This window comes from Parambassis ranga, chromosome 9 (genome assembly GCF_900634625.1).
Source record: "Parambassis ranga chromosome 9, fParRan2.1, whole genome shotgun sequence".
NCBI classification, from domain to species: domain Eukaryota; kingdom Metazoa; phylum Chordata; class Actinopteri; family Ambassidae; genus Parambassis; species Parambassis ranga.
The window spans coordinates 15753046-15774348 of record NC_041030.1 but is presented as its reverse complement, the minus strand read 5'-3'; the positions used below and the strand labels follow the sequence as shown (position 1 = coordinate 15774348).

At 41.0% G+C, this 21303-nt stretch overlaps 2 protein-coding genes across 2 annotated transcripts; both read right to left on the bottom strand.

Moving 5' to 3' along the window:
* Positions 1-50: 50 nt before the first annotated feature.
* kgd4 (alpha-ketoglutarate dehydrogenase subunit 4) lies at positions 51-1740 on the bottom strand. The gene is made up of 4 exons (XM_028415172.1): positions 1633-1740; positions 763-826; positions 465-664; positions 51-206 (listed from the first exon to the last, which is right to left on the bottom strand). The coding sequence occupies exons 1-4, from the start codon at positions 1684-1686 to the stop codon at positions 189-191; spliced, it is 336 nt and encodes a 111-aa protein (XP_028270973.1). The 5' UTR covers positions 1687-1740; the 3' UTR covers positions 51-188.
* A 10989-nt stretch (positions 1741-12729) lies between these two features.
* Positions 12730-16297, bottom strand: ptger4a (prostaglandin E receptor 4 (subtype EP4) a). Its single transcript, XM_028414970.1, has 2 exons — positions 15243-16297; positions 12730-14864 (listed from the first exon to the last, which is right to left on the bottom strand). The coding sequence occupies exons 1-2, from the start codon at positions 16035-16037 to the stop codon at positions 14301-14303; spliced, it is 1359 nt and encodes a 452-aa protein (XP_028270771.1). The 5' UTR covers positions 16038-16297; the 3' UTR covers positions 12730-14300.
* Between the last annotated feature and the right edge of the window lie 5006 nt (positions 16298-21303).

The following is a 21303-nucleotide window of genomic DNA, read 5'->3' as shown; positions in this document are numbered from 1 at the left end:
TAAGTTAAAATACAATTTAGATTTAACATCTAAAAATAAACATATGTACATTTTAACAGGATTCATGTAATACTTTATTCTAAATGTCTCATGGTGTTAGGTTCTCTTGTACTGTGGAACAAAATGAAAGACACATGCTGATCTCCAACAGATAAGGACTTTGGTTGCAGGGATGGAGTCTCTTGATGTCACTCTGGTCCTCCACGCTGAAAGAAAGCAAGCCATTAAAATGCATGCACTTAAGTTTAAACATTTTCTTAATGAAAAAAATCCCAATCAATTATATTGAATCATTTCTTAAGCTTTGGAGCTCGTCTCGGCAGCAATTCTGTAACATACACAAGCTCCTCTAAAGTCAGTAGCAACATAATAAGTCCTTTAATGGACAGCTGTTACTGTACATGTTTTAATTTAATCACATAACACATTACAGTTTTGTACATTGTAATGGTGTCTGCCCTCACCTGGATGTATTCCATTTCATCTGTCGATAGCACCCTCCTGCGGTACCTCGCAGGCAGCAGCTGAACAGAGGCCAGGGTGTCTGGCGTTCCAGGTATCGGAGATAAAGGTACTTGAGGTCTCGACAATGAAGCTGGTGCTGCAGCTGGAGGAGAGTTGTGCTCTGGAAGGTTGACTGCTAATATTTTCAGCACCTCTTGTGCTGGAAGAGCAGAAAAAAGGTAAAAGGAAATGACCACAAAAGGGACAACATAGATAATGTCATATTATATGACATACATGTTATTGTTTCTGACTCACCATTAGGCCTGGGCATGCTTAGTCTGTTTGGAAACTTGATGAGAGGAGCATGTGGCCGTACAGCCTGAAAAAAACAAGTCAAGTCAATTAATACAAGGACTAAATACGTTGTATTTTTGTGTGCATGTATTATCTAGTTTGCACAGACAGATTCTTTCGGCAGTTGTGGAAATAATGTAGGAGAATGAATCAATTAATTACAGATTGTAACAGCAGGTGCAAAGAATGTAGCTAAAAACATTCTGTTAGTGATCAGCAGAAAACTGAGGCTGGACAACCTTCTTGTTTTAACATTTTAAAATACATTTTTTTAATTATTTTTGGAGTGTTAGTTGGACGAAACAGCCAACATTTATATAAGGCATTATAGTTCAATTAATCAATCGATGTAATAAAAAACAGAGCTAGGATTTCTCTTAAGAAACACTTGTTTACAGTGTTCTGGGCTACATGGGTACAAAACCTGAATATGAAGGTAAACTGACCAAGTGTTTTCTGTCTGCGGTTATTTTCAGCTAAACTAAAGTTATTAACCTCTTCAACAGACATTCAGCCGTGAGAGCAGGGACTACTGACTCGGTGCCATATTGAGGTTGGTAATGAGCCAGAATATCGAACAACGTAAGTATTAATTTAGTAAGTAAAAGTCTTTTCTTTCGACATGTTTAAACACATGACATGACTGTGTTTTGCTGTTTAAACAAGGACATTAACAAGGGTACGACGGTTCTCAGTCACCCACAGAAACCTCCGTGAACCGCCTTTAGCTACTCAGAACAACAGAAAAGGCACCGTTATACTTTACAGCCTTTATTAGAGAACAACATACATAAACACCTAGAGTGACTAATGTTTAAGAAACAACGTTACCTGAATAACACGGGCGGTGGGAGCTGCCATTTTGGAGCTGACTTTGCTCCCCATGACGACCTCAGTTTATTTCCGGTTTAAAAACCAGGGCTCCCTGTAGCTGCGGAAACACACCACACGGCGGCGCTGCTGTGACTGTAGCCAGAGGAGCCTCTACTCAAAGTGGTCCAGGGGATGCAGCACAATGATAATGTAACATCACCGGCAGCAAGGATGCTTCGTTTCATTTAGCAAGGCTAGCTACATTAGCATGTATTTTAAAACACTAATTATCAATTAACAACTAAACCCCAGACATTTTACTAGCTTTTTCTTACCTTTAGTTGTGCCTTTGCCTTTCTAGCGATGATGTTATTGATCTATTACCAGTGAGTGTCTTGCTAGGTCAGATGTTCAGCCATATTAAAGCCTTCTGTTAGCTGCCTATTGAGAGAGGACACACAAAAATAAACTTTAATCCACCAGAAAGGCGTCGAATGCTTTTATTCCTCATGAAGCAGGTAAGTAGCAATATTATTATGCGTCTGTCCGCGTCAGAAAAAGAAATTCCAACCATAATGCGCCTGTCAAAGGCAAATATCATACCTTATCCTTAATTGTACTGCGCCTTGAAAAAAAACGCACGTATATCCGGGATTACATGGACACGTGGTAAAAGTTCATCCAATCATGAAAGAGGAAAGTGTCACAGAGATCGTTTATGTGTGAAGATGTGTCACCAGTGGGCAAATCCCGGCGCGCTTTAACGACATACATGTTGGCACAGCTGTTTTTTGTGTTTTTGTTTGTTTTTATAGATATTCCACAAAGTTTATTTTATTTTAGGCTTTAGCTGCTACATGTTTAATGGAACACGTATCATACACAACACAAATCAACAAAAGGAGAATAATGTCATGTATTTATTAAATATTAATATATATATTACATTGGAATGAATTGCAATGAGTTAATGTATGTGAATATTTTTATATACAGAAGAAATTGTGACTAAATACCCACTGCCAAAAAAAATAAAAAAATCATCCTGTATTCATCCTCTGTCTGGCCAAATGTTTGTGTCTCCACTTTCTGCATTGTTTCCTTTGACTGTTCAGCAGACATTTTGCCTGGCATGATGATGTGCACAGTCACAATGAATCCCTGGATGCTCCTCCTCTTCCTTGTCCTCATCTTCCTCTGTCTGTTCCCTCACCCTTCCTCCTCCCCCCCTTTTGGCATCTTCTGGATTGTGCAGAATGGAAACACTCACTTTACTGTTAGTGCTTGCACCTGTGGACGCATTAGTTTACGATGTTGTAACTCAGAATTAAGATTAAAGTGCTTATACAGATTACAATGTGCCATCTACTCAGCCCTATTTGCTCTAGGTATGTGTTATTTGTTCACCTACGTTCCTCTGGTTGTTTTGTTATGCATTGATCCATCAGTTTAAGATGTACTTTGATTACAAAGTGTAGATTGAAATCATTCTTGAGAAGCAGCTGTTTATATAACATGACAACATTAGTTTCTGTGGAAAATATTCTTCTTAAAAGAAACATGAGGACCTCGATGACCCTTCTGTGTGTAACTGTTCTCTCATCACGAGGGGATGTTTGTAAGATGGATATCAGCAGTGGATGCAGGGGGAGAAAAGGAGCTCTATGGATGTTTGCCTTCACAACCTAAACAGTGAATCAATAAAGTTTTCATGTTCAGTCAGATACACAGAGGGTGGAGGAAGCACTTCAGACTACAGAGGAGCAGATGGGCCGTCCACAGAGGCCAGATCAGTCACAGCATTTATCTGTAATTTCTTTAGAACATAGATTCAAAGAAGTTTGAATCCCAAAGCTCAGCTCAACACATACCACTGCTGTTGGGTAACTGCTCACATTACATGCGGCCTTTTTGTCTTTAGTTCACTGAGAAATCATAATGTTGATGTAGTTTTTTTTTTTAAAATAAGCCACTTGTTTTAGGCTGCTCATGCATGCTGTATGGGTGTATGTTATAGTAATGAATCAGCTCCTCCAACTCCTCAATGAACACAGCACACCTCAGTGCTGCTAAATGACACCTAAAACAATAAATGTAGGGATGCAATATGTTGCACATAAACACTTTAAAAGAGATATTTATTGTACAGGGTTAACTGGAGGGCAGCAAATGTAGGTTAAAAAAAAGATTTAAAAACCATATACTTGAGTTAGAAAGGCAAAAAAGAGCTGTTTGAGGCCATAAATATAAATAAATAAATAAATATAAAGAAATAAAGTCTAATATTAGATAAAAAATGGGAGAGTTGAGGCTAATTTCTAGTTTTACATTATTTATTCAGCCAAAGAAATGTATGATTTAATATCAGTGCTGAGTGTCATTCTTTAAATCGTCATCAATAACACCTAGACTAATGCCACTGTCTCCTCAAAGTCACACCTAACGAGCACTGTTTTATTACAATGAGGAGGACAAATAAACACAGCAACATTTTTCACGACACCCTGATTCATTATCAGCACTTAAAAATGAGCCGGCTGTCAGTGATTTGCTTCACAGATATAAGCATCAAGTAGCAACGTAAACTCCAATGGGAGTCTGTAATGCCTCTGTCTGTATGTGATGTTGACTTCAAATCCCTCCATAGCCTTTAGATTATGAGCTTAATTGGTTTTCCAAACTGTGGCTGTTTATTTTCTATTCCAGTCCAGAAGGAACTTGATGATAACACAGCAGCCACACAGAAGACACTCTGCAAAGACTCTGAAAACAAACACACTTGGAGGGTCTGACAGTTCACGCAGGATGCTCAGAAGGAAATGAAGAGGAAATAGACTGTGGCAGCAGGGATACGTGAGGAACACAGTGACAGTGTCATGCTGCTTGGCCAAAGGGACTCACAGTCCAAAACTGAGGTCTCATTATGTTATGACAAGAGGATCAGACCGTGGTGAAACCTAAACACTGATGTGTTTGACGAGGTGGCTCGTTCCTTCTCACAGAAACATGCATTATCAGTGTCTGTGAAGAGCAATGCAAAAAAAGTACAACACTACATCATTTCAATGACCGTGTGTCTGTGTGTGATGAGATGGTTGTGATGCTTTGTGTTTCTATGTATAGGCCAGTTTGCATGCTCTCTGGATGTGCACCTCTTAGGATCTACAAACCTGAAGAATAACAAAAGGCAGTAATAGCACTTTTTATCTATATGTTTATGTATTTGTTACATACAACAGCACATTACCTCCAAACAGATTGAAGCTGATAAGCGGCCAGGCAGACAGAGTAATTGGATGCAGCTGTGTGGCTGTGTGTGTCATATGACCCCGTGTTTTGTTGTTCTTTCTTTCTGTTTACGTCCCTGGTTCTTGGTTATTTTTGTACAATTGTATTCTGGTTATATTTGGGGTATTCAGCATCATTTGTATTTTCTTGGATTGTGCTGGTTATTTCCTGTTTTATTTTGTAGGCTCTGTTCCCTCCTGTATCTGCGTGTGTGTTTTACTTCCCTCCTCGTTGATTACCTGCCCCGCCCTGACGTGTCTCACCTGTGTCTCATTGTCTCTCCCTCCCTAGTCTCGCCTTAGTTTTTTTGCAGTGTATGACCACAGCCTGTTTAAGACCCCGTTTACACAGGTATTTTGAAAAATAGAGACTTTTTCCCTCGTTTGTGCCTTTCATTTACACATAAACGGCCAGATTGGCTTCTGATTGGCTTGCTCGGCTTTCTCCTTCTTCCTACACTGCCATTTACAGGCCTGGAGTAGTCCTGACAGCTCTTGGGAGCGTATTTATGCGGGTTAATGTAAATGGAAACCTTTTTGGAAAGATGATGTGTGCATGATGTTATTTTGGAAAACAGAGGGAAGGAAATATTCGTTTTTCAAAATGCCCAGCTATGTGTAAACAGGGTCTTAGTCTAGGCTTTAGCTGCACCCCTTTTTAACCTCAGCCTTCTGATTTCCTGGTTTGACTGGTGCTACCTCTGACCTCCTACTCTGTACTTTTGCCTGTTTGGACAGACTCGTGTATCAACCTCTGCCTGAAATAAAGACCACATTTTTTGCCTCAACTACGTCACCTGTCCTGCACTTGTGTCCACATCTCAAACCCTGTGACAGTGTGTGTGTAGGACCTTTGTTGTTTACTTTCCTCAACACACAAAAATGAGACCGCTTTAGTGAATTTTTAACAAACATTAGCAACACAAAATCAAGCTTTTGTGTTTTTTTTTAAAAAAAGGTTCAATTGATCTATTGATGTTGTTGATCCATCAAGAGGCCTGTAATATAATTAAGAAGCAGTGTGACCTCTGATCCTGTGCTGTAATGTTGGTACTGATTTACTTACAGCTGCTCTTTTCCATAGAAAGTAGCAGTGCCATTTGTGGCTCGAGTAGCTTAGAGTCTAATTGCAATTAGCTTATCCTGCTCTGAGCACGACACAGGATACAGTGATGCAAAGTTCATGCTTCATCCAGGCAAAATAAAAAGAATTTGATCTTGTCAGCATCAATGTTCAGCCCTAGTTAGGACGATAGCAGGAGCTTTGAAGCCGAGGAGAGAGTTACATAAGCTTACATGTCCGTTTCAGACTTCTATTTATCAACATCTTTTAACCTTCATTGCAAACTTCCTGTTATTTTTCAGCTCCTAATTAGGCTCAGGAAGATGTGGGCACTTCAAGAGGATTGCTTTCTCAAAGCAAGATCACTTGGATCCGACCTGACACAAGAAGGGGCTGCAGTTTGTACAGTTTCAAGAATGAAAGTCTGCATTGCATGTACCACCACTGTCCCCAACCTGTCTCCTAACATGGACTAATGCTGCTGTTGTTGGTCCCATGATCAGATGATGTCAGGCAATACGTCCACGTGTTCCTTTAGCATAAACATCACGTGTGTGTCATGTTTGGAAGATGTATTGCATCATGACTTTTTGATGAGTGAGGTCAAATAGTTTGAAGCTCAGTCCGCCTCAGCCAACCACCATATGTACAACATGCTATAACTGACTCTCAATGTGCCCAAACATGTTGTGACATTCACCTCTCCTCATGTTGCCCTTAAAGGTAGGGTAGGAGATTTCATTCTGATGCAATTTTTGTTAAATTAGTGTAGCTTCTCTTTATAATCCGATAGCAACCAATTAATTTGGTGGTTTCGCAGAAGAATATGAATCATCTGTGGAAGCTATAAAACGCTAAAAACATCAGCCAATCCTCCGGGTGGACCCTGCACGGAGTATTGGCTGGTTGTCACTCTCTTCCTGCTCTGTATGCACCAGAGAGGTACGTGCATGATGGCCGAAGTCACACACGTCTTCAGGTCTTCAGGCGTGGCTTTGGGGTGAGCTCCGAGAGAAAGGGGCGTGTGTTTACTTTCGAAATCTGGCTGACTCTCACTGAGTTTTCAAAATCTCCTACCCTAACTTTAAGGAATCTAAGCTGAAGCGAGGCGATGGCCATGTTGGCGACATATATTATGAAAAAAGAGGGAGGTGTGGAGACTTGTATAAACTTCTGTAATTCTCTGAAAAGATGAGTTTAGTAAATATTTATTCACACCAGCAATCTGGACACGTCAGCATGGTTTAGTTAACGTTTAACAGTAAGTTGTCAAGATATCCTTTTCACAACATTCGCAGTCCTTCGTGAACAAAACATAAATGATTAAGATGAAGTCCTGACAGAGTGCATTCTGGATGATTTGTTTACTGTCATTTCAGAGCTGAGAGATATTTAGTACGTTTTCATGGCCCCGAGCATGTGAGTCAGTGTGTTTATTTTGTGTGGCTTGTTTCAGCTTGTGTAAGAAAACTTTAAGGTACTGGAAGGAGTGTATGCTAAACTGTGGTGAATATATACAATATTTAGAAAAGTATTGATTTAATGTCTAGAGTTATGTAAGGCCTAGTTTAAGGGATTGTGTGTATGGCTGGTTGTGTGTGTGCACTCCTTCATGTGCCGTCGTCTTTTGAGGTGACATCTGATCTCAGTGTGTGAGAGTGAGCACACTTGTTCCCAGTCACTGGTAAAGCACTTACGCCTATGCTGATCCACGCCAGCGACAATTAGCGGCCCCGGCCCGGGCAGCAGAAACGAGGACGGCGTCTCGCTGCCTCTGGTTAGGAGCAAAAACACTGAACTTAAGAGGAAGAAACCTGAGCTGCGCACGCAATACTTACACAGAGAAACAAGCACAAACACACATTTATTATGATTAATAGCACATATAATCATCACAGAGTAATTTACTCATTACCTACCAAGAAGCACAGTGTTCCCGCTTAATTTCTCTGCCCCGTTTGAAGTCACTGATTCCATAAATCATGTCAGGTTGACACTGAACCAGCATGTTTATGGACTGTTCCTGTTATTTTATCTCGGTAGCTTAAATGACCCCCCCTCCCCTTCCATTAAATCATGACCCTGGAGAATACTGAGCATTTCATCAGAGGTTCCCATACATGCTAACAGCTCAAAAGACTGATAAAAACACAGGCAGAGCCAACAAAACGTATCTCAGCAGCAGCGTTTGGATAACAGAATCACAGAAAAATATCATATGAGTCATTTTACTGAGGTTGCAGTGTTAACTCTGGTCTGCTGCTGCACATAAATGATCTAATCAGCAAAAAAACAACCAAAAAAAAAAACAAACAAGTATGATTTCAGAGCTCTGGAATGAATGCATTGACTTAAATTTAGCTTTTAAAAATCTTTTTTTTTTACAGTTTTGAATGGCAGAAACATCATTTTAGATAGATAGATAGTAATATCTGAGCTTATGGGTCAAATAAACACGCTGAGAGGAGCTTCATGTGGCACACAGTGCATGTGAGTTTGATTTATGATGTGGTGAAATTTTAAAGCATATCAGGATATGAGCAGGTTAAAGCCATCAACACTGCTTCAGAGTGTCATTTATTTCAAGAAAAAAAACCGCAGTAACACAGAAACAGTTCAGCAGTGAGGATCTGGTTTAAGCTCGAGCCGTCAAATTAACCTGTTTTGAAATAAATGATTAATGGTGCACAGCTGGACTCGGCGTGTAATAGGTGATCACAGCAGCTAATGATTATTTGAAAAATGATGGAGAAACAGTCATTCTATTAAAAAAAAAGGAAAAAGGAAAGAAATGCTGAGAGCTCCAAGAATCACTGAGCGGGCCGCCAGAGCTGGCAGGGACAGCAGAGTGAGCTGGGAAACACTGCAGGGCTTCCAGTATGTGTGTGTGTGAGAGCTGTTTACACTTGTAAAACTGTGTCCTTCTGATGTAGTGGATTTTTAACCCTTTAGCCCTATTATTACATTTTGACTCAGATGGACTCATTTAAATGTTTTCATGTGAATTCTTTCCCTTTTTGCCAGATAGAGAAATGAACACATGAGAACGCCAGAACATGTTATTCGTCTGTGACTTCACAGTCCACAACAAATGTGACTTTGAGGCCAAATTTATATTTTCCACGTAATTGCAAGCTATGGTCTGTGTGGCCCTGAAGAATTCCATGGCCGTCAGTATCTAGATAATGTGTGTTAAAAACTGTGCAGGTGAATTAAGCCGACTTTAAAGTTTGACTTTTTGCCTCTTTTTGTCTTTTAAAATCAGGAGCGTCATCACACACAGCGTCAGATGATTCCAGCTGTTCATGTGTCATTCTGACCCCCTGCAGCCAATTTCCTCTGTAATATGCAGTTTGCACAAGCAATAATAATAAAAAAAATGTTCCTTGGGTGGTCTGTGACCCATATGAATTGGAAATTTAGGGATATTACTGACTCAGTAACCTCTAAAACCTGCAGAAATGACCTACTGTCGATAAATATGACCCTTATGAATCCAGCTCCACATGTACACACACACCCATGCAATGATCCACATGCACACATCAGCACTTTTCACAGATGGTAAAATACTCTCATTGTTATGGGACACTCACTTCCCAGCACTAACTTTATATAGATAATTATTTAGTTGGAAGCTATTTCTCTTAAAATCTAAACAGATTCAGTGATGTGTTCAAGGACGAGGAGTGTTTGTTTGAAATCTGTGTCTCAGGTCACCTCGTGTGGTGAAGTTTTTCCTACTTGCTCGGGTATTATATAACAGCAAAGATCAAAGTTAACAATTAGAAGACGGTTTCATGGGAACTTGCTGGTGTACATGATTCTGCTTGGTAACCTTTTGAAAGAAGATCTCTACGTTCTGTATATTTATGCGGGATTTAACACGGTCAGGACGGAGACTATAATTCCTGCCCTGGAGCTCTTCACATTGTCGTCTCCTGCTGGACTGAATGCTGATGATGCCTCAGACTGAGAAGGCAAAAAAACACTTATATATGTTTGTTTAAGCGGATTGTCCTTCCAGCAGTTACATAAAGCAGGTGGATGTAAGCAGAGACAGCGGAGACTGACGTGTCCTGACTTCTTTGAAAATGAGCATCCTGAGCTGCACGACTCAATAGCTGGGAAGTGGGAGTGGTGTGTTTTTCTTTCTACGTTACCCTCGGTGTTACCTAATGTACAAGCAGAAGATGATGTAACAGTTATGACCACCAGCTTCAGTTATTTCACCTTTTGTTTCTGAATGTTATGTTATGTTGGCACTGCAGCCGAGGCTTCAGTAGCTGAGAGGCGGGTATTCAAAACATCATCAACTACTGAGTTCAGCCTGAGCTGAGACAATATTGTTTTGAGTGCCTTTTTGGTTGGGTCTTAAGGACTTGGTTTGGTCCAGGTAAAGATTGTGTGTCAGGTTAAAACATGTAGAAAAAAATAGGTACCACTGGGTGTCCACATGCAGCCTCTTGGGTCCTCAGGCCAGGCAGGTTCTCCCAAGGGCTGACAAACTTTATATAAAATACAGCTGTGTTCAAACTTTGCCATAACAGAAGGACACCTCATTAACAGGGTCCCATCTGATCTGATTTGACTCATTTGCAGAGTTGTGTGTATTTTGTATTTCAAAATGCAAACAAAATGAAGAGGAGCTCTGAGAGTGAAAAGGAAAGAGAAAAGGGAGGAAGAGCAGTGAAGAAATCAAGGCCTGGTAAGTACAAGTAATAACAATGAAGTATTATATATCTATAAAATAGTGTTTATCTAGCCTTAACTTAATTTGTTCTGGCTACACTTGGTAAGGGGACCACAGTGGGCCTATGTGACAAGTCTGCACTCGGTGTCATATTGTAATTTCGATCCTTGGTCTGGTTTATATTTTAATTACTTTCTGCCTCCTTGTATTTCTTGTTTTATTTTGAAAGTCGTGTTTCCTTGTGTGTCCTTGTCCGGTCTACTTCCTGGTGTTTTCCCTCCTTTGTGATTGCCTTATCCGCCCTGATGTTTCTCACCTGTGTGTTGTTGCCTTGTGTATTTAAGTCTCGTGCTTCCTGTTGTCGTTGTCAGTCTGTCTGTGCTGTTTCCTGTGTTGCTCCTCTGTGTTTGTTTCTGTTGTTATTTGTTCTTTGTTAGTTTTATTGCTCTTGCAGCTTCTGTTTGTTTAACCTTTTTGGACTTCTGTGGTTTTGTGTTAATAAGCTGACCTTTGTTTTTGCCCCAGTCTGCATCTGGGTCCTTTCTACCAAATCACAACATTCAAACTCTTTCATAATATTGCAACAAGCCTCTCCACCATTTTCTTGGCAACTGTGTTATATCCGGATCCGGATGCAGATTTTACATGTATTGCATGTAAATGACCACTAGGGGGCACATAGCTTGAGGAAAACAGGTGTAACAAGTAACATAATGCTGTTTTCATTGACTGTGCAGTGTTTTCCTGGAGGAGTCCCAATGATACAGTCTGAGCAGATTTAGTTTAATCATTTAAAACTCATCTTCTTCCACAAACTGTGTTGCTGTGAACAGTTTTCATTGGCGCCTCTTTCTGCAGAAAAATTAAAACTGAGGTAACAGCAGCACCTGCAAAAACAAAACTGAGATTTTTCTTTTCTAGTTTGGGTGAAATGCCCTTTGAAGCGTTCAAATTCATCACCAACCGAAGTCTTCCTGTCCTGATTGGACATCAACACTGAGCTCATGGAAGAAGAAGGATGTTCCTCACACTGAAGTGAGAGAAGCAGCTCCACACACCACAGAGGATCATTTGTTCTCAATGACAAACGATACATCTCATTCCTATTTCCTCCACCGCTGGAGGGATGGAGTGCAGACGGACACTTATCAGCTCCTGCATCAGCTCTGCTTTGGTTCTGGCATATTTCCAGAGCAGGATCATTGTTTTGTGTCCTTTTCAACTGAGGGTGACAGCACGACGACGTGGTGGTGGTGGAGCAGCAGGTGCTCTCTGCTGTTTATCAATGAGGTGACAGAGTGCAGAGAGTCACTGAAGGACCCTCTGTGACGTAAACCACCTTAGTGACAGCACACGTGTCAGGTTGTGTATTACTAAAGGCTCCGGCTTATCCAGGGGTCACCGCCTCCCGACAAAGAGTGATCCTCGTTAACCTGTCTGAGGTCAGTGAGGGGATCCTGTGCAGTAGCTCTTCTGTGTGCAGGATGTGAATGTACACCTGGTTAATATCATATATTACTGTGCAGGGTCATGCAGTGCTACTGTAAGATCCCATTTTTCACAGTTTAATCTGATTAATGTGTGTTGTTCCCAGAGTCTGGAGGATCCGCTGACACTCTGTCCATAGGCTACATGTTTGCCTAAGCCACTGGCTTGCTTGTTTAAGCTTAATTGCAGTGAATTGGAGACTTAGATAGTGTTTATTGTTTTAGGAGAGAAGCTATCTTTGCCAGGTCTTCTTCCTGAGACCCCGAATTGTTTTTTTCCGTCTGCAATCTTCTCCGAGCGTCTGGCATCAGACACAAGAGATTTTTTTTATGTAACATGACCCCAGTGTGTTACTTTCTGGTTTATTTTCCTGTAAACGTTTGGAAAAAAAAAAAAAAAAAGCTCAGGGTCATTTGTCTGAGATAATGGAGAGTCATGAGACAATCTCACCAAATCTGAGCAGCAAAGAAAAGTGAGTGTGAGAAACTGTGTGTAATGAAGTTCCACTTTATGGTGACAACACGTGACTGCACGTCATGTTTGCTGTGGCACAATAATCACAGGCATTCATTTACAGCCGCGTCTGTATATCAGTCATGATAAAAACAAAAAAAACAGGTTTCATTTTACAAAATACAAAATAAAGTGCATCATTTAAAGATGAAAAATAAATTAAAAGACCTTGTTTAACAGGCACAGTCACGCTGTAGGGGTGCCGATCTTGGCACAAATTAGTTGGTCTAAAATTAACAGCAACAAGAGGAACGAGTAAAGCAAGAATGTAATCCAACAATCTGAGTTAATAACAGGGGGGAAAGGAGGCAGACTAAAGCTGCTGAAACTAAGACGAAAAGCTCGTTTGAGTGAAAAAGCTCAAACAAACTGGAGTTCAAGGGTTCAGTCTGGTTCATACCAAAGTGGTAAAACAAGCAGCAGAAGGTGTCAACTGGCTTCATACGACGTAGAAAAGGGGAGAAAAAATGCAGCTGAAAGAAGGATTGCAACACAGTTTGCAGTTATTTTCAAGCAGTAACACCAACTCATTCAGACTATGACCTCCTCACCAACATGAAGGAGCTCTTTGGTCAATGACGATAACGTAAAGCCTGCTCTGAACAACACTCATCAGTCCATCTCATATTATATGACAGGCTGAATGAATACAAGTTTGATTTTGTCAAATTGTTAGAAGAGCTGCCAAACATTTCCTGAAGATTAAACTGTGGAAACAGATGGTATGTTTGCACATTTATTCAAAATTTATACTATTAAAAAAAAAAAATCTGGACTGACTTTCTGGTCTTTTCAGACATGACTCATCTGATTTATAACTGCACACACATGATTCTTTTGTTTAGCCCGTCTAAAGTTGGGATTTATTCACTAAAACCTTCTCCTGGAGAAGAATAATTTTATTAGAAAGAAATATTTACACATATGGAACACCACTTTTCTCATTCTGACAGCTTAACGCTCCACATTATCAAACATCTGTCCACCGATTTGCACCACGTTTTCTGTAGCCAAGGAAATTGCGTTCAGGATTCCCGCTCTCGTATGGCACAGGAATCTTTGTACCCTCATGATGGAAAGCAGAGTTTTCTTGTATAATTTGAGATTGTGTGTATTCCACGGCTGAAGAACAAAAACATCTGTGTTCACCACATTTTACTGTACACATTAGTCATGGAACTAACACAATGTGTCCTTCAACATACAACAGAGTTTGTCACAGGATTCGATCCTTACAATGGCAACACACATGCCAGTGATTACTCATCATAATCACACTGACTACTGTTTTCATTTACTGCGTCGACCACAGGGCTGTGACTCAAATACTCTCAAATACTGGCCACATCTACTCCACAGTAAAAGTTTCCACACTGATTGAACAAAGTATTGAAATTAGAAGGTATAAGCATTTCCATCATTGATCCCTGTGTGACGTTTGTGTTGACAAAAATCTGCTCACATAGTCAGAGATAGTCACTGCTGAGGTAGCTGGATGCTGAAACAGAGCAGGGCAGTAAAGCTCACTGCATGTGCCCCACTTCACACAAACAGATCTATTATTGTTAAGCGCCTAAACCCTTACTTATTCAAGGGTTTAAAAGTGTATCTTATGGAGAAGTAATTCAGTAGATAATCTACCTCAGATGCATTTCTCCTCCACTGTCTCAGTGCTCAGCGTTACCTGAAGCGTTGAATCTTTTGGACAAGGAAGGTCTGCTGTGTTTACATGTGTCCCCTCTCCAGTCTGGGGCTCACTGCTGCCTTTCTCAGACGAATAAGAAGCTTGTGAGTTTCTCACTGAGGACGGCTGTGAACCAGAGAGCCTGCCAGCCTTGTCACAGCTCCCAGGGTACATCTCACTTCCTTCTGGCAGGTAGAGGAAAGTCTGAGAGGTGCTGCTGACATCTCGTAGGTCATGGGAGACCAAGCAGTGAGAGTCCCGATTAGAGATGACCGAGGAGAGCTGATGAGCGTCTGTACAGTGGAAGTTTCCCTGTCTTTGTTGCCTCCTTGCTCCCATTTTACAAAACAAGCACTTGATTTTCTCAATGAGCTTGAGGAGAACAGCCTTTCGGAGCAGAATGTAGATCCAGGGGTCAAGGATGGGGTTGAAGGAAGCGAAACGTATTGCCCGTAGATCAGGGTTTTTGTCCAGCCGCAGCTCCACTGGAGTCTTGTAGAGCTGGTTCAAAAACACTTGAGCCTGTAAGGAGAGGAGAGGCTGAGTGTGGAGAGAGTGCAGCTTTGGATGGATGTGCATGTGTTAGAGAGACACCACCAATGAAAACATGAAAGTAGAAGAAAAATAATCCAACCCTGGGAGAAATATGTTTGAACTTTCCTCTATCATCCATTTAGATTTGGAGCACTTTCTTCCATGGACAATAAAGACTACAAGCTGTGCATAAGGCATGTTTAATGGACAGAAAGGAGAGTTTTAATTTCCACTCATCCACACAGATGTGAATCACATTGCTCGATCAGATAGTTTACTATACAAACATCTGCATTGTGAAACAGAGCCGTGCGTAAAACGTGCGTAATGGTTAAAGGCAACTCGGACAAAAAAAAGTTAACTTACAACAAGTGGGATGGAGCAGACTAGGATCACTACCGATGTGCCTATGAGCAGAATGACCATCTGAATCTCTGCGCCCGCCAGACGGCCAAAGCTGCGCCCTCTCCTCCGCGGATCCACGTTGCGCCCCAGATCTGTTCCCAGCGACGTCCTGCGCACGAAGCGCCGGTGCATCCGGATCAAAGCCACACACACCAGCACGTTACAGATCACAGTGACGAGAATAAGAAGAGAGCTGAAACCCGCGTACATGTAGGTGTAGGCGGCATCGCTGGTCTTGTTGCTCCTCCACTCTAAAAAACACCAAGTTTGTGGGTATTGTTTCTTCACTTGTCCAAAGCCCACAAGCGGCAAAGCGCAGAAAAGCGCGTTGGAGATGTAGATGGCTATTAGAGTAAAGCCGGCCAGCTTTTGGTCCACATAGTCATTGTAGAAGTAGGCATGGTTTATAGCGATGTATCGCTCCACAGACATGGCACAGATAATGCTGAGACCCGCCAGAGAGAAGAAAAGCATGGTGAATCCAAAGTACTGGCACAGCGGGTCCTCTCCGGGCCACGAACCTTTCACATAAATGGCGATGGTGACCGGACTGGCCAGCAGCGTGCCCAGGAGGTCCGTGACAGCCAGCCCACACACCAGCGTGTAAAATGTGGTTTCCTTCTGTTCTCTGCGAGATTTACAAAGAACCACGATGGCGATGACATTTCCAACCACCCCGAAAATGAACATAAGAGACGGGATGGTGGGGACCATGGTCCTCCCTGTCATCGACTGGTTATTCATGGTTAAGTCCATATGCGCTTCAAGACGAGTGAATCAACTCTTCCTAACGCCAGTATTTCCAGTACAGAGCAGGTAACTTATTTACACTTGGCAGAAGTCTGAGTAACATTGTCGAAACCAGTAAAACAAAAAAAACCAAACTGACTTCTAAAATAAAACTTCAGCCACTGTCAGAGCTGCCGGCTGATGCTGCTGTGGTTTCCTTATCAGATCCTCAGCGAACTGTGCAAGACACAGGCGCAGATGTAAGTCACCAGCACAGAGGGATGAAAGCAGGCAGCAGACACCAGTGACTTCATTGAAATGAAGCTCTGCCTTCCTGCAGAGTTCGGTCCCTCCCCTTCATTTCACCTCACAGCCTTCATCAGCTGTTCACTGTGGCTCATGAAGAGCCTCCTGCAGCACAGAGGTGACCCAGAGCTAAGCCGCAGTATGTATTATGTTTAAATTACGCACAGTATATATCCATGCAGGGCAATGAATGATGCTATAAATATTTGTGCAGATCAATATGATTTATTTGATGAAAAAATACTATATTTTAAGGCTATGAAACATGAACATAAAATGAAACAATACAATATTCTACTATGTGCTTATAGGGCAGGTGTAATGCAAACTAAAATGATTCACACTTAAACAAGGGGACACAATAACAAAGTAAACTACAACTCATAATCCTGCTGTAATCCTAATTCCTGCCTTTTCTTAACAGTTCACATGGTTGTTTATATCATTATCACAGCACATGTCTTTGTGTTTGGGGTGGCACTTCCAAACAATTTGGTAGCCTTGCAGAGCCTCGATGGAACCTTCTTGCCTAGGGCCCCTATAGTGTCTTGCAACGGCTCTGCTAACACATTTTGTTTCAATCGAAGCACACAAGTTCTCCACAAACAGACACAATGTCCTGCTGATGACTACGGCGTCCCTGACATGACAGCGAATCCGGTGACGTAAACTGCAAAACATTATTCACTCTGGAGGTGTGTGTACTCAGGCTGACCGTAAAAACTCCACACATATTTCTACATCTAGACGTTCAGGTGGGTGGTTTCTGAAAAAAAAATTGCATTTTACATTTACCTTTAGCAGAATTTCAAAAGCCAATTTAAATATGTTACATGTTTGCACAGTTTAATTGGGAAACTCCTTAAAACAGCTTTCAGTGAGATGATCCAGCTCTTAATCCCAGCTGACACTCACAGTGTGTGAGCTCTGTGGCACTGAATCAAGTTTTTTACTGTTACATCCATCCTGTAAAGTTGCACAAACAATCGCAGTCCGTTAGGTAAATGTCTATGAGACTATGAAGGATTTTGTTCCTCATGACATGATCAGGATGAAGTAGCATCACCAGGCTGGGGTGGGGGAGGTGGATGGAGGGCAGGAGATTGTGTGTCAGCTGCATTATTGGTAAAAAAAAAATATATATATATATATCCAGACTGTGTTTTTCTGAATGTAGATAAAATGGTTCACTCGGTCCACCAGTCCACTGGCTTCAGCCGGAGCATGTTGACCTCTAAGGATGTGAGACCTTGAGCTCCGCTGCCTGACGTCATCCCACTACACTGACCCTGTTCACTTTGAAAACACACTTGTTGTTTTCTTTTATTCAAACACAGAGAAGGGGCGGAGACCTTCTGTGATTTGCCCAGCCTTGAAAATGTTTTTTTTTAATTTTATTTTTTTAAAGCATGCCATTCATGCAGACTGCATACAATATAATTGGCCTTAACATGTCGACCCTTTGAGAAACAGCTGTTGTGTAACACCCTGTCCTTACATTCCCCATAAAATAAGATTTCTGCCTTCGATGCGTGTGCGTTCAGACTCAGGCATTACAGAATGTGCCATATAAGAAGATTTTACAGATTAACTTTCTCATGAATGTGCTTTTCCTGGATTTGTTTGTTGAAGTCAGATAACCTGCGAGTCAGCGTAATGACCACCAGCACAGCTGAAAGAATCCATTTTCCTGTGAATATGCCTCCGACTTGCAAACAATTGCACAGCTGAGTGGGTCTCTGTGTTTGTAGCCTACGTTTGTTTTTTGGCCAAGAAAAGAACTACTTCCCAAACAAACATACAATTACTTCTATTGCATTAATTCCTGTGCCAAACAATTACTACATTGTGTGTGTGTGTAAAAGGTTTTGTTGGCTCTACAAGAATTTTTATGCTCAAAGTATTGCCAACTGTGCTGGAAAACACCCCGAGTTGTTTCTCCTGTGATAGTCGACATTTGCCTCTTAGAGCATTAGACCGTAGCTTTGCATCATATCGATAATGTGTCTGTGTTTTAGTCTAATGTCAGGGTTAAACCCCTGATTAACGCCTGCCACGGGCCTTTTTTGTTTAGAAAAAAAAAAAACCTGGAGGAGTCACATGATCTCTGTGGACAGGTATGGACACATTTAGCAGCTTGTGAGATGAGTCAAAGAAAACTGCCTTCATTCCAGGTTTAATTCAGCAGTATGTGTGTTTACACACCCACGCATGTATCACAACTGACTGCAAAAGCACAATTGACATTTATGTCAATGAAACCGCAGGAATGACTCTGAGACAAAGCAGCAACATCATTTAATGGAGCATATAGACAGCAAATGTAAAATATATCAGGTTTATGTTTAAGTAAGGAAGGAAATCTTGAGTATGCAGCAGCTAGCTTAGCTTAGCTTAGCATTAAATACCTGCAGGTACCGTTTCTATGCATAGGTAACACTCCACCCATCATCTCCTCTAAAGCTCGCCAATGTCAAGCATGTTGCATCTTGTTGTTTAATGTGTACAAAAAAAACAAATCATAGATGGGAACTGTTGCCTGGCAACAAGCGGAGACTTTGGGAAGGTCCGATCTTTGTGACAGATTCAGCTCTGAAAACATACCAGAATGTCAAATTAGCCATTTAAAAGTTGACTTGTTTTTAAAATAAACTTTGAATGTCAAGTTTTAATTCTGCAAAACATCAAAGAATCAAAAAAAAGAGTAAAGACGTAAATTAAAGCAGAAGCAGTGAATTTGTTAGACAAGCAAAACCAAGAACATGTTGTCTGAGATGCCATTTTAAGTATTAACCAGTGATTTATGTCTTGCAGCTGGATGTTGTTCCAGTATTTTAGATGGGATCAGTGTAAAAACAGCCGTCTCACTTCAGGGTCTATATCCTTCAGAGGCTGAGGACAGCTTGTAACAGCAGCGCAGCAATGCTGTGTGTTTTAGAAGGGTTCGCCAAACATGCCGAAGAAAAACAAGTTTCTTTTCCCTTTATCGGGAAATGAAAGTTCAGCTGGGATTGTGTTCTTTTGATCGTCCATGTTATCTCGGCTGGTGATGAGGTTTAAAATTTCTTATGTGACTTAAGCATGGAACCATAAAGCAACAAAGGTCTGTGTAAGGACGGCTGGGGATAGGGGAGGTAGTTTAACTGTCATGATCCTCAGTTATGCGGGCTTTGTTTCTTGGATTCTGGTTTAACTTTCTTGGTTTTCTCTCCTTTGTGATTGCCTTCCCCGCCCTGATGTTTCTCACCTGTGTCTTGTTAACTTGTGTATTTAAGTCTTGTGCGTCCCTTTGTCTGTTTTGTCACCCCTCTGTGTCAATCTCTGTGTTTTTTTGTGTTTGCATTTGGTTTGTTCATTTTTTAATTGAAACTAAACTAATACTCTTTCACCCAGAAGTCTGGGGTTCATGTCCTGCTGACGCTGTTTTGTGTTCGTTCATGGTTAAGGCTTTAAAACTTCTAACTTTTAAGGTCAGGCGTTTAAAAAAACATGATTACAATTTAGGTAAAGATCTTGAAACGCATGCACATAAATACATTTTACAGGGAAAAACTATGACCTCCTCCAATGGCATGTCAGTGCCATATGAGACAAAAGAACCTAAGAAGACATGTTATTTATGCACCTTTTGGTGCCACTGGGCTGTTCATTTTGGCCTGTGGTGACGTTTCTGCCTCGGACTGGAATCATTATTGTTTTAAAGGGTCAAACGTTCAGACTGAGGAGTTTACATCACTTTAAATCACACTAACAATTCCCAGCATCTCTGAGAATACTCCCAGGTGGACTTAGTTGTTGTCCTTCAGGGCGCACGGCCTGCAGCGTGTTTTTAGATGTAAAGTTTAGAGAGAGTTTAGACGTGTTTATTCTGGAGTCTAGTAGATTTATAGATAACATCCGTATGCGATCTTGCTCAACATAACAAAGCTGCAGTGCACAGAACCTGATGTAAACTGTTTGAACTGGCACTCAGTTGCCAACATGAAAACAGAAACAGCCTGAGCTTGAGATTATTTGCAGCATTAGGTCTGATCAAACTCTGTCACATCTGACATTGTGGTGCTGATGATGATGATGGTGTCAGCGTTGTTCATCCTATAGCTATGGACAGTCCTTGCTCACTTGAGGCTATAAGACTACAAAACCTTTCACCATACAAGAGCTGGCTTTACCTTCTTTAGTTTAAAATGAACACAGAAACACAGCTTGTCTCTGAACAGGGTATGACTCGTATCATAGCAACAGCCAAACATGATGGAAAGTCGCTCTAATAGTGTTTCTAAACTCTAGTTTTCTGAACAGGTTACACGTTATGGTGAGAATGATTAACAGGGGAAAGACACTCAGAGCTACTTTAGGGCAGTTTACTGCTAATCTTTAATTGAGCCGACCACCACAGTGGTGCAGTAGAACACACCTGCAGGATGTTAAACTGCTGACGGTGCGTTCATTAATGCACACATACAACCAAAGGGCAAGGAGCTGAACACAGGAAGCATGTCACTGAAACAGCTCATTTATATTCTAACCACTGAGTCTGACACCAGGCGCTGAATGATGAACTCTCACTGTGTCACTTAATTCAAATGCAAATAACTAAAAGGAAAGGAACTGTTTTATAAGAATATTATATTATAATAATTATTATGATAAGGAATGCTCTTTGATTTCTGTAGGTACCTTCAGATTTATCTACTCATATCAAAACAATCCATTAAAATATATCAGCAGGGGGCAGGAAAACAAATGATGTGGGGTGAACGTGCCCTTCAAGAAGAGAAACTACCACTTTTTATATATATATATTATTATATAAATCAAAGCTGCTGGGTGGAGTATACTGCATTTTTAATAACAGTCTGCCCATAACATACCATTGAGGTGGTTCTTTGAGCAGCTCAATAATGAAATGCATGCATCAGTGAGATATATCTTGCTTCTCTAGACTCACTATTCTGATAATAATAATAAAAAAAAAAAAAGTCAT